We start from the raw sequence: 13,648 nt of genomic DNA, 5'->3' as shown, positions 1-13,648 counted from the left end.
ACCACACTTCTCCCCACACATGTGTTCTCCTTCACCGAACGAGATACTCACCAGCTAGCCTTTATGGTGGGAACCTTCAGTGGGGCTCGGGGAAGTGGGTACCAGCTCCCAGTGACATTCACAAAAAGTCAAAGGAATGACACAGCTGAGTGCGTCTGAAAATCCTCCATTGTTTTTGTGGAGGCACTTTCAGGTCAGACCAAATCATTCTGATGCTTCCAGATAGAGTTTTATGCAAATCAATGTGAGGAAAAGGTAAGCTGCAGACTAATGTAAAGTGACTAGTAGATTTTAGGCTTATGTCAATCAAATATTTTGCTTTAATGGAAGATTAGATTCTTACAGCTAAGCACTCAAAAATTATTTTTAACTGAACCTTCTTTAGTATGGTACACATCCTCAGGAGAAAGTTGTATGTCTCAGGAGTATCTATCACACCGCCAATCTCCTACCAGCATTTTGTGGGCATTCCTGGAATTTGCCCATGGCTTGGCTCCCATTCACAGCCCTTCCCAGCCAGGCTCCACGCTCAGCCCCTGCCAGGAGACTGGCTCCCTCATCTCTCACTCACTCACTAGACTCTCAAAAACCCCTCTCTCTGCTGCTTCCTACCCTGCTCTACACACTTGGAAAGGGCTCCTCAGAAGCATCTACACTGTAACCTATTACTCTACTTTCAAAGGTTTTAATAATCTCCTCTTCTACAACACCTACCAAAGCCTGACAAGGGGTGTCTAATATTAGACTGCTGATGGGCTGAGGACACCACTATCAAGATGACCGGGAATACATCATCGTTTCTTCTTGCCTCCCGCCTCTCTGTCTCTCTAGTCTTCCTCCCTACACTGAGATCATAAGTTTCTGGGACAGAAACAGGCTTTTTAAATCTGAATTTATACATTATTTATCAAAATGGGGCTGGGCACTGCAAGCAGGAGTCCTGATGCTACAGAAAAACAAAAAGTAAACAAAAAGTAAACACAATGCCATGAATTACAGTCCATTTTGCTAATAGGTTGCAATGACTTCCCGAAAAAGGTTCAGTGATGACTTTTCTCCCTGGTAGAAACCTTTTGCATAATATCATTTTAACACACAAACATTGCTATTTTATTTTCAGATTAACAAGTACCAACAACAATTCACACCAAAAAAAAAAATATGTAAGGAAAAGTAAACTAATCTCTGTCCAAACATAACAAATACCTCTCAGTGACAGAGTTTTATAAGACTACACACAGTAAAATAATAAATGAAAGAAAGCACAGAGACCACATCCATTCATCCTAAACCCTGTGCCACCTGAAAAGAACTTATTTATTAAGGCTGGCAGAAAATTTTTTGTACAAGCTGTTTTTCATGGATAACGTGGGACTCAGAAAAACAACTTCTTTCACAGAACATTTCAGATTTTCATCAAAAGTCTTCGTTTAATTTTGGTTTTGTTTGACAGAAAATGGAGGAGGGAAGCGGATTGGGGAGCAAATCTAAGCAAACCTTACTAGAATGCCCTTACACTACTTAATCTGAGTGCAGTCATGGAAGAACTCATTATTTCTGCATGGAAAGCCTTTTTGTCCTGTTTCTTGGCTCATTGTGAGAAAGGACAAAACAGACTTAAAATGTATGTTCCAGAAAATGATGGGACTTGGGGAAACTGCACATACAGTCATCCAGGACAGTTGCACTCTCTCTGTGTGTAAACCCAGCAAAAGCAATCTGCCACTCTCAGGACATGATGATTCAAAGATAGCAGAGAGAGAAGGAAAAGTGATGTTCAAGCTGTGGCAGTTCATGGAGCAGGACGGTCGCTCAGCCCCAAACAAACCTTTCTGCTCTCAGCAAACAACTGTGGGGTACCACACTATCACCAAGGATCAGCTCCCTCTACCAGCAAATGCAAACCCAAAGCACATGTGTATGTTATGACCCATACAAGCACCACTGTTAATATATTTGCAACACGGTCACAAACCTTTTATTTTACTACACGGAGAGCTTTTTGGAAATGAGTGCAACAAAGAATCTGATCCTCTACTACTTTATTTCACTTTGACGCTGCTGTATTTCTGCCAGGGTCAATGGTGTATCTAACACGGAAGTGAAATGGTCATTATGCAGTCCCAACATTTCATTATTAATATCATCCTTCTCCTTCTGTGAAGCTGAACTTTAGCTTTCAAATAATACTTCTTCCAAATTCCACGCGGGTACAGTTTGATTTGCAAGGTCTTTTTTAAGAAAAAGTGTGAAGCATGCAGCCTGAATATATACTGCCTAATTCTCTCCTCTTTGGCAGTTTGGACTCTTCAGTTGTACCCATACCCATACCAACTGAGCTGCTAATTAACTTTTAAATATGTTGCTGATAGGAAAATCCTCCTAGGTTAACTCACAAAAATTATATGCCTGCACATGACAGCTGACAAACTCTACAATTTTAAATAAATCTTTGCCATCAATTTGCAAAGAGAAGTAGAATCTCCGAAATTTCTAGTAGAAGAGAAAATATAAAATGGGAACTGTTTGATGGCAAGTTCATTTTTGAAAACTGAAATGAATTTTAACCTCAAAGTCTAAGCTTTGAAGTACCTGACTTCCTATCCTGCAGCATCTTGGATACCCACCTACACTGGCAAACTGACAGCGATCAAGCTAATGCCAAGCCATCAAGACCCAGTGTCTGTGCCAGGGCTCCCAGCCTATAGCAAAGAGCCTGGCTGCCAGGAAGTGCTTCCCAGGACAGTCTGTGCATAGCTGTCCCTGGGGGCCTCAGAAATCCAGAGCCCTTGGCAACAGCCAGTCTTCCAGTTCTGGTGAACCACACTTCCCAGTAACAAACACTCATGTTAGAGATTGCCCAGCCCACTCAAACCCAAAGCGAAAGAGAGTTTTGTCACACTGGAATTGCTGGTAAAATGCTTTTTAAATACAAACCATAAAAAACCCTAAGTGACTAAAAGTAACATGTAGCTTCCCTGAATCTGCTTCCTTCACACGGGTCCACATTTCACAACTTTACATTACACCCTTACAGAAAACACTATATGAGAGAAAATGCTGAGAAAAGTAACATAGTTTTTAGCATGCTCCTATCAAAACATATGCCAACCAAACTGAACAGAACGTATATAAATAACAACAACAAAAGTTAAAAGCAAACAAGCTGGAAATTCCATTGCCTCATCTGAAGCTTTCCCAGTCTGACAGCTAAATTACATTGTTATTCTGCAGTTATTTACTTATTATGCTTCGCATTTATTTCTGACGTTAAAATGAAAATTGTGCTACAGAGGTAAACTGATGTGAAACTTTGATGAATGTGTATGAGCTTTAGGTCATAATTATAAGGTGATTCCTAGAAGAAACCAAAGAGGTGAAAAATGAAACTGAATTCCAGAAACTGCAGGTTGGACACATTGTTTCCAATGGAAATGTGTGTGTTGGGGGGAAGTAATTTTCTCCATTTTGACTATATGAACTAACCCAATTTAGTTTGCTACTTTGGAGGAGCATGTGTTAAAAGATTTTTTTAAAACCTCTTAGCTATTTCTCATATACTCTGATAGCTATGGGATGGTTAATCTAAACTGAAAAGATATATTCTCCATCAGCTGGACTGCAAAATTTCAGTCTTACTTACACAGCTGGAAAGCCAGGAGCCTGTTCTGGTATATGGTTGATGAAGAAGCAAATAATAGGTCTGTTTGGGCATATTGCAAAACCATTTCCCAGGCCCTGTTCACTGGAAACAAATTATTAGAGGAGCCAAAAAGGTTCAGATCAAGCTTGCAGTGTTTTGAGACAGCTATGTTTGTGTCTGTGTATGGGTAGATCCTTTTCTTGGGAAGGGTGAAAACCAATACTCAGAAAAAGTGTCCACACAGTTCAACAAGGGAAATTAGCCCCTTGTTTTCATGAACACACCCTTCATTATTCCTCAACGGAATTTTTATTTTGATTCCAATATAACCTGTCCCAAGCACAGAAAAGTAAGAATCCCGAGAGGATGTCTTCTATTGTAAATATTTTCCATAGCAGCTTCTTACAAAAATGAACAGGTTCAAGCTTACTCCTTCTCCCACTGAAGTCAGTCATCACTACTAACTGTTATATGATCATGACAGATTTGTATATTTCTTCCCACCTACCAGGCCAGAGGAAAGGAAGGAAGCCCTATATTGAGGGAATCCCTTTTCAAACAGGCATTAAACCATCCATGAAAGTAATACCATTGTTCTTAAAAAAAAAAAAAAGAAACCACAAACAAAAACCACTGGAACTGCATAATATAAGCAACTAGTATCCAAAATCAGCAATGAAAATTCTGAAGCCCATCCTATGCTCAGCACTCCTAGATCATATATTACAATTTCTCTTCTGAACACAAAGATTTTCACCAAATTCATTGTTGCTGCTTAGTATTCAATGAATATGGAAAAGCCACATGCACAGATGCTTGCATATGAAACTACCTTGATTAAAGCAAACCGCTGTCCTCAGCAACTGCATATGCGTATTCCCAGATGTAATATGACAGGCTCTCCATTTGTGACAGGGAAAAAGGAAGGGCTACTCAGACAAACAATAAAGCAACAGCAAACTATATAGCCATCTTCTCCACCGCCTCAACCATTTTCCATTATAAGTATGCACCTAAACAGCATTTTAAGAGGGTATGATTATGGAGAATGGGAGGAAATAACATGACAGAAGGAAAAAGGAGCAGTTCATCATTATTAGCATAAGCTTTATTCACGTACATGGCCTAGCTCTGTCCTGACTCTACTGGGGCAAAGCCAGGAAACATGAGCCAGAATCAAATTACAGTGTGTCCAACCAAGCCACCAGTCTGGACAGCCAGGTGATCAGGAACCCAGAATATGCCACAGCAAGAAACTGCTACACAGTTTAAGCACAGCCAGAGACGAACTGCTCCAGAAACCCTAGCAGAATGGACGTTACCACCACCTAGTAGTACTGTGGTCCCAATGCAGGTACGGTTAGTGTTGCTGGGTCTTGATATGTATTACTGCTGCACAATTAGATCTAGCTGTGTTCAAGTCAACTTCATTACTTGCATTAAGTAATTTATATTGTTAGGCCTTTGTACATGTGTTCGGGGACCAATTGCACTAAAGCCAACCAAGAAAGGACATGGTCTTCCGATTTCCTTAATGTTTTGCGCAAGGATAAAATCTTCTCCCAAAGAAAACAAGTGTTTTAGTGATACTCGCAAGGCCTACCTTGCCCAAACCAGGGGTGTCTTTCACTTTGCTGACTGCCCTCAACAAACATGGTGGTGCAGGGGGTGGGGAAGTCTGAAGGATACTGCTGAAGCTGGTAGAGAAGAGAGGAGATTCAGGAACAGATGATGCAGAAGGCCTGTGCTTCTTCTTTTTGGAAGACAGGTTCAATTTCTGAGCGGCTCTGTGGGAAAAATGACAAGACCAAGCTAAAACAACACCAAACTCATCAACACAAGCAGTCGACAATAAATAAAGGTATTTATCAGGTTACTATTTATGCAAGATGTCAGCTTAGACCTCATTGATCCCTACAGTTTTATAATTCTGGTACTTCATTTATTATTACTAGTTTAACGCCACTGACTACACAAAGTTGCTCCAAATTTGCACAGACTGTACGAAGCAGGGTCGCAATCAGGCTTCTGTCACTATGCTGAAACAATTCAGGGTGCAAGAAAGCTCAAAAATCTCCAGTTAAATCAGTGAGCTATATGACAATTTCTCTTCTATAATTAAGTTCAGTCACCAAATGGCTTACACAGAATTGTTTGTAATTCATAAGCCTCCAATTAGAAAATGAATACTTGTGCAATGTTTCGATGTAAGCAGGCACTGTTAACTTAATTAGTATTAAATGCTCAGGTGAATTTGCTGAGGTGTAAGAAGCCTTGCACCAGCTGTTTTAGACTGGGTCTTAAAACATAAGCCAGTCTAAATCTGAACAAACAGTGACCAATGAAAACATTGCTGTTTGCAGTGAGATGGAGACAATCATACCAACTACAGCTGCATTAACCACTAAGCAGGGAAAACAATGAAGACTGCTTTTAATGCTACAGTATTCTTAGATAAGAATGCTGAAGTTTGTATACACTTTGATTAAAAAGCTAAGCTTTTCTGGGACAGAAATATTCAGTACTTTTGTTTTGCAAAATATTTTATTTTGAGAGACAATTCAACATTTAGCCTTTGTTGCAGTTGTTTTGTTACAACACCTGTGAGCTCTGCACTGCCCAGGGTTAATGTTAATATTAATCATGCTGTCCCACTGTTTCCCTTTTTTAAAACAAGTACTTTAAATGGAGCAGGTCAACTGGAGCACCATCTCTACGGAGAGATGGATATAACAACTCATGAGGCTACTCTCAAGTTGTTTGCTCTGGCAGACAAATGACCTAAGATAGGTATAAAAGTTGTTTGTGCTTACAGTAGCTCTCCTTACCTTTCTGAATTGTGACAGTCAAGACCAATAATCCTAAATCCTCCTAAGTTTTAAGAAGCTTTAGCTCCATTACACTGGTATCAGTATATATTACCCAACACCGAACTTACAAAAGTAATTACATTATTTCATCCCAAGGAGTCAGGGGAAAAAAGACTAAATATATAGACAGATACACACACACACACTCATTTCAGTATGTACCTTGTGTTTGTATCAGATGTCTCAGACACATGAACAAATTACTGCTGGCCATGAAGTTGCCATATGTCAGCTGGTCATGTGTGCACTGCCAGTATATATTCTTTTAGCCTATGGCAAGTGCAAAGCAGTTCCAGACAGATTAGTTTTTAATAAAAGAAAAACACTAGGAGATTTTAATTGACCTGACAGATAATTATGACTCAGAAGTTTCTGTACCACTTCTTCGTCCTTGGCCTTCCCTCTGTCCTGCAGTTCATAACCTGGCCCTCTCTTTTATGAGTCTGCTTTCTTTTTCATAGAAAACATAATCAAAATATGTTGGTCAAAACCAAAGCAAAAACCACCAATTATTTCTCCTTTTCCTAGGAACATTTCAATGGTTTGAGAGGATTCAATGATTTCAGCTTCCACACTGATCCATCACCAATACTTTTATACAGTTGTCCATGCTGAATCAAGATTTTCTGTATATCATAGCTTCACTATAAAATTATTTTTAAAATCTAGTACTATGTGCAACAATTGAAAATATAAACGTTGGCCAAACATACTGAAAAATTTACTGCTGTGGTCAAGCTCAGTAGTCCGGTCTTAAATACAGGCAGTGGCTCCACCCACTGTGGTCATACATCTGGTCTCATTGACTCACCTGGGGTGAAAACACTTTTCCTAAAAACCATTTTTAAGGTTGACTGACAGAGCCATGATCCCTCTCACCACTAAATGCTTTTCCAGCATTTGCTATTCCTTTTGCAAAGTTGATAGTGTAATACAAACCACTTCTTGACCCAACCAAGCCCATAGCTGGCATTTTCTTAAAGAAAAAACATTGTTGGAGGTACCTGGCCTTTTCAAAATCCTAGAACTATATTCTAGTTTGACAGTTATAACCTTTGAGATTGCATTCAAATGGAAGAACCTGCATTTTCCTTTATATTTTTGGCCTGCAACTGGCAAAATGTATGAAAAAGCAATGAACTATAGCTCACTACTTCATGGGGTTTTCTGGTTTTCTCCAAGGAGAGAAAATCAATGCATGGCAGTCTAGAAAAACATTTACAAGCCCTATCAGACTTGACTGAATTTTGAAGGGGATCAAAAAGGCAATAAGCCTCAGGTAATTCCCAGAGCATTAAACTGGGAAGAGAAGGATATTTTAACCAGATGTAGGCTGCAATATCACACAAACATATATAGTGTGGCTTTCTTGTGAACATATTTGTGTAAAATCATTCTGCTTGGGTGGCTACCATTGCTTTGAACACAGCTGGTCATGCCAGCTGAAGCTGATTTGGCCCTGTGATCTAGCACAGGAGGTTAGAAATTCTCACTATTTACTTTATAAGGTGAGTCAGAGGCCCGGCTTTCCCTTGCAGACTCTGTGGACTGCCAGACTTCTCAGGCAAAGCACCAGGCTGGCCCTTGGGACACCTGATGCCACTGCAGCTCATGGCCTGCTCAGTCCAGCCAGCTGCTGTTTAGACTCAGCTTTTTGTACAGGAGCCAGCTAATTTGTTTTCATTTACTCTCTAGTATAATGGGACTCTGATTTCAACTTGAGACTATGTATACTACTATCAGTAATGGTAGCGGTGATGATGGCAGCATTGCTTTATGCATTGACAATAAGCTGATCATACTCCAAGTTACATTACATCCCACTTGAGCCAAGTGATATCAGCTATGAACTATGCAGGGGCGTGCAGTGGGCTCCAGTGCAACACAAACCACTTCCCCTCTGTGTGCGGTATGGCTGTGGTAGGGATTCTGTCCACAGAGACACACAGGCAACTTGATCCAAATTAAATTTTTGATGTGCATAATTTAAACTGCATTAGACCACTGTGTGGACACACTCATTCGCAACAGAGCTGTCTTTAATATAATTTTACTGAATTATCTTCCAAAGTAATGCGCAGATTTAATCCAGTTTCGCTAATATACTTTGGATTCACATCTTCAGTTAATTTAGATTATTTTTTCCTGAGGGACACTATGTAAACAAGGAGCTGAAGACTTTTTGAAAGCTTGCAAGATTTGTAGCAGAAGAAACAATCACAAGATCAAGATCTGAGATTGCAGGAGGGGCATTAGAAAGTTGACTAAAGTTCAATCTGAATAGAACTGATGGACTGCTGACAGGAAAGGAGAACTGCTTTGAACATCCACGTAATCCATGGCAAAGATTGAGGTAATATCTTGAAAAGACATTCTCTGCTTTTTGGTTTTTAAAATACTGGTTTAATATGGTATATCTTTGGGCAGCCAGAATGTTTTTCACATCCCACCTACACAGAAATTATGATATTTTTTCTTTTCCCCCTTAAATCTCCATGGGCAGGCTGGGATTTTCAAACACATTCATTTTAGAGCTCACTCCCCTACACTGGAAGCCAATTCATGACTGATAAGAACTTCATGAAAACTGAAGATTCTCTGTGGGATTCATTGAAGAAATGGAAGTAAACCAGCTTAGAGGTAATTCTAAGACAATTCTGAGGGGCAAAGCACACTGGTTGGAAACTTTTCTAGAGACACGAATGAACAAAATTGGATTAAATATACATCTTTAACACAGAACAAAGGCACTTCTAGGGGTGATGCAAAGATATCTGCTAAGAAAATTGTTCATACTAGTTATAAGCAATACAAGAATTAAGTTGATGAAACTCGTTAGACAAAATAAAAGGCATTATGGAAAGTTCTGTAAATATCTTGCTTACAGAAGTCACTGGGTAATGGTTACAGTACAACATACATTAAGGAAACACTGTGGAAGGAACAGATTTAAAATTCATGGTTTCTAAATTAACTTTAGCTGCTCACAAAAAGCAATTAGCAATTTCAAAAACTGAGGACAAATCACAAATCCATACATCCACTTGTTACTAAGCAATAGTCAGGACAGGGAAAAAACCAAACCAAACCAAGCCAAAAACCAACAAAACAAAGCGATGTGATACAGCACTTTAAAAAAAAGAACAATAAATAAAGCCTTCCTGCAATACATAATACTTATGCACCTCCAGCTCAAACAGAGTGGACTGGGACCTCATTTGGCATAAATTCAAATAAGATCATGAACGTCAGTGAGCCTGCCTATGCCAACTCATGGCATATTTGCTTCCTTTCACTTAAGTAAGAAAACAGACGCTGCTAATAAAATTTAAGGGACACCTATTTAACTTCATAAAATAAATTATTTTTTATCCCACACATCATCCAAGGCAAAATTAAAACTTCAGGACTCACTGTCAAAGTAGAGGTCAGTAAGGCTAGCTGGTTCATTAGATTCAGAAGGAGATTAGACATTTAAGTGAATAATTAAAATATTATTCACACTTGTGTCAGTAAAGATCATCATCAATAAGTAACACTGACTCTCACACTTCAGTACTTGACATGCGCCTTCACCACTGACAATTTCCTTAGGTACATATCTCTGTATAATTATTCATTACTGGAGCTTTACATTACATTATGATGCATCCAGAACTTATCACCCTTGGAAACAGAATTCCAGATCATAGGGGCCAGTGAGGTGGCATATCAGTTTCTGTGTCAAAATAAAAATTGAAAATATACTTTCATATCATATTTTCCACAGAGAAAGTGGCTCTTAAGCTGTGGAGGCTAAACAGTCATGTATTAGCTAATTTTAATGTAAATATTTTCAATTTTCATTAAAACTAAAAATCAATTTTTCTTCCTTATTTGAAGGCATAAATTTCATTTTCTAAGACAAATACTTTCCACTGGGTGCACCATTCAAGGACCAAGGTATGACATTTTTATGTACAAGGGATGGCTTACCAGAGGATGTGCTGGTTTGACAAGCCCAAACGAGATTAATGATCTTCCCTAGTAATTAAAACACTATCTTTACTTATCCAAAACTGTCTTGCCTGCTGTATCTTAGTGCTGGGTTGGAAAATAGATGGAAGTTTAGTTTGGAAATCAGTCTCCTAAACAAACTGTCTAAACATATTTGTGCAGATATACTGCTAGTTACAAAATACATCTATACTTTGACCAACAGTGTTGGTTATCCACTGTGAAACACTCATATCCTCTGGTCTCAGGTTGGGCACCTAAAAGTGTAAGACACGTTCAGCCTCACCCTCAAAACAAAAGCCCTATCGATGATTTTTTTTAAAACCCAGCCATAATTATTCTTGTAGAAAGAATAGAAATTCTTGACCGTCACCTACCAAGTAAAATGTAGACTGCACAGTATTTCAGTATTTTAGTTAACTGTTGGCATGTCAAACAAAAATATACTGGAAGCCTGCCATTAGTTTTGATTATTTCCAACTCAAATATTTGCAAATATGGATTCACGGTGTATTTTCTGGTTTGAGTATATATGTTTATTTAAAATGAGTCATATCACATAGGTCCCTCATGTTTCTCTAAGGTAAAAAACAAATGGATACAGTAAAATTACAACCATGCAGGCTTTTTTCCTATGAGAAAACTAGTCTTGATTTTTGGTTACACAGGGTCACTCAACAGTTGCTTCCTCTCCAGGATCTCTAGTTACTGAATTATGTCAGTTATATGCTGCGTATACAAACTGGACACAGGGCACTAAATGGGATGTTCACATTTTCTAATTATAGGAATCTAAACTAGCTTCTCTGAATCATCACCAAAAGTGATTGTTTCTCCCAATCACCTCTATAGGTGTCACAGGTTCACTAAGGGGACATTGCAGCCAAGCTGACCTGAGTACTACCACCAAAAGGGGAGGCCCCATACCTGCCACTGCCCTGTTGGCATACTTCCTTTCCCTCCCTTGCTTCTTTCCTCACATTTATTTTGGCTTGGCTGCTACTGCTTTAACCTCCTGAACTGCTTGTGCCAAAGGGTGCTCTAAATCATACTTACTTGACATGGCTAATATGCCCGAATTACTATGGCAAACACTTCCCCAACCTTAAAATCTGAGTCACGTGGTACTGAACATGGTTTCATGCAAAATCTCATCTTTCTATTTGGAGGGCAATGATCTGGCTGGGAGCCATGGCTTCCTTTGTGCCATGCCTTTCTTTGCATCTTCTAAAGCAATGAGAACAGTGATGCTTTACAGGATGTTTAACTAACAAGCTAACAGCCATGCTCTGCTGCAAGGGGCCAGGTTGCCTCTCCACCCTCTGCTGCAAACAGGGGGTACCACCTGAGAAACATGCTCCATGGCAGAGTGAGAACGAACTCCAAGGGCTTTTTCTTCTACCTCTACATAGAACAGTTTCTCTCATTCAGACTGAAAGCAAAAAGATATAGTGATAAATCTTGCAGTTGGTCTGCCTTGCCCCTTCCCAGCCCACATTCCCTGCCTTCCAACAGGACTTAACAAGCTATGAACGAGAATCAGGGCAACTTTATTCCACTTTAATCCTCTGTGTGGCCAAACTCAGGGCTGTGGTGTTGCAGCCTAGTAAGACATATAAAGAATGAAATAAGAATCCTCAGAGGAACATTTCCTGGATTTGTAGTTCCAGTAAGATTCTTAGTATTTGTGTTTAATTATTTTACAATGCCTTTAAAATCTGGAGATAATTTGAGCTTTCTGCTTATGCTGTAGAAGGTATAATAAACATCTCTCTAATGCCCAGTAAACACTTGCCCCTTATTGTTGTCTTTATTTTTATGCATGCATTCAATTTCCTAGCAACAATAAAGCTGTCCCAGGCTGCAATCTTTCACTTCTTGGGTGGTTAATTCAGATGTTTTGGCCACAGTGCCTTAGTGACTGTGCTCTCCCCTGGATCTCTATTGTAACTGTCTAGAAACTCATTATTTTTAACTTATTTCATTCTAACAGAGTCAAAATAGGGCTTTGAACTTTATTTGGGACAGGTCTTATAAAATCTGAGACTTGTTGCACACAGGCAATCTTAGTGAAATTAGCAGCTCAGACCTGCTCTTATCAAATTTGTGTAAATTCACTGGCAACAGAGCTGCTCCTAGGTTACACCAAAATGAAGATGATTAATATGCTTAAAGACCAATAGCTTAATGAGAAGCTCGAAGTCCTACATAAGTATATATTACAGGACAGAGGACTTATGTACTGCACAGCTGTTGTTTGGGTGAAACTCCCAGTTTTAGAGAAGGGTATGACAAGGTATGAAACAAACCACTTCTCATGTCATTGCTGTTTGATCCACAAGATCCTCTTCACCAGCTATCACTGTCTTCCAGTAAAGATCTTTTTACTTAATGTAAAAGTTCCTGAAAAACCCTGGTTCAGTGACAGATGTCCTTCTGTCTTTGGCAACAGGATCATTAATTAGCTCTCATGCATAAAGGTAATATTAGCCAAAAATGTAACAAATCAAATGAACTATCACACCTGGAATTTCTGCAAGAAATCACACCCTTGTCCTTTAATAGTACCTATCAAGAAAACAACATCTTGACTCAATAGCTTGATATATTTAGCTAGAGAAAGATCATTTCTGCTCTTTTTCCTTTCTTTCCGATCTTTTTCTCCTCATTCTCTTCTCCTCTTAATACTATTCCTAAATTTCAGGCATTACTGATCCAGGTCACCACACACACTATAAAAATGACCAGACTCACCTCTCCTGCTGTGCTATTGACTGCAGACACACATAATCGACCTGCATTTTTAGAGAAAAGAGTGATTTTGGTGACCCGCAGAAGGACCCAACTCTAAGAAAATGTTCAGCCTTCAAATGCAGAAAACAAATCACTAGTCACAATTTTTAAAAAGTGGGTAGAGGTTGTTTTTATTACTAATCTAGCTTATTTTTTCTCTGAAATATGCTTTTATAAAAAATGGTAGACAGATGACAGAGCTCACAGCATTATCCCATTCCTGGAAAGCTCTGTGGATGCGTTGGATATGTGTCACTGCATGCTTAATGCATGAAGCAAGCTGAACCATTATACTTGGATAAAATAAAATCAGATGTTTAGCACTAGTTTAATATGGGAAGAAAAC

At 39.1% G+C, this 13,648-nt stretch overlaps 1 protein-coding gene across 1 annotated transcript in view; it reads right to left on the bottom strand.

The window, feature by feature from the left end:
- Positions 1–13,648, bottom strand: part of KIF26B (kinesin family member 26B) — a 308,732-nt gene that overhangs the window by 108,711 nt on the left and 186,373 nt on the right. Inside the window, exon 5 of the mRNA XM_064445818.1 lies at positions 5,247–5,430. Within this exon, the coding sequence (XP_064301888.1) occupies positions 5,247–5,430 (184 nt within the window). The remainder of the gene's footprint in view (positions 1–5,246; positions 5,431–13,648) is intronic.

The sequence above is a fragment of the Phalacrocorax carbo genome, chromosome 3, assembly GCF_963921805.1.
Source record: "Phalacrocorax carbo chromosome 3, bPhaCar2.1, whole genome shotgun sequence".
NCBI classification, from domain to species: Eukaryota; Metazoa; Chordata; class Aves; order Suliformes; family Phalacrocoracidae; genus Phalacrocorax; species Phalacrocorax carbo.
This window is presented reverse-complemented; position numbering and strand designations above follow the sequence as displayed.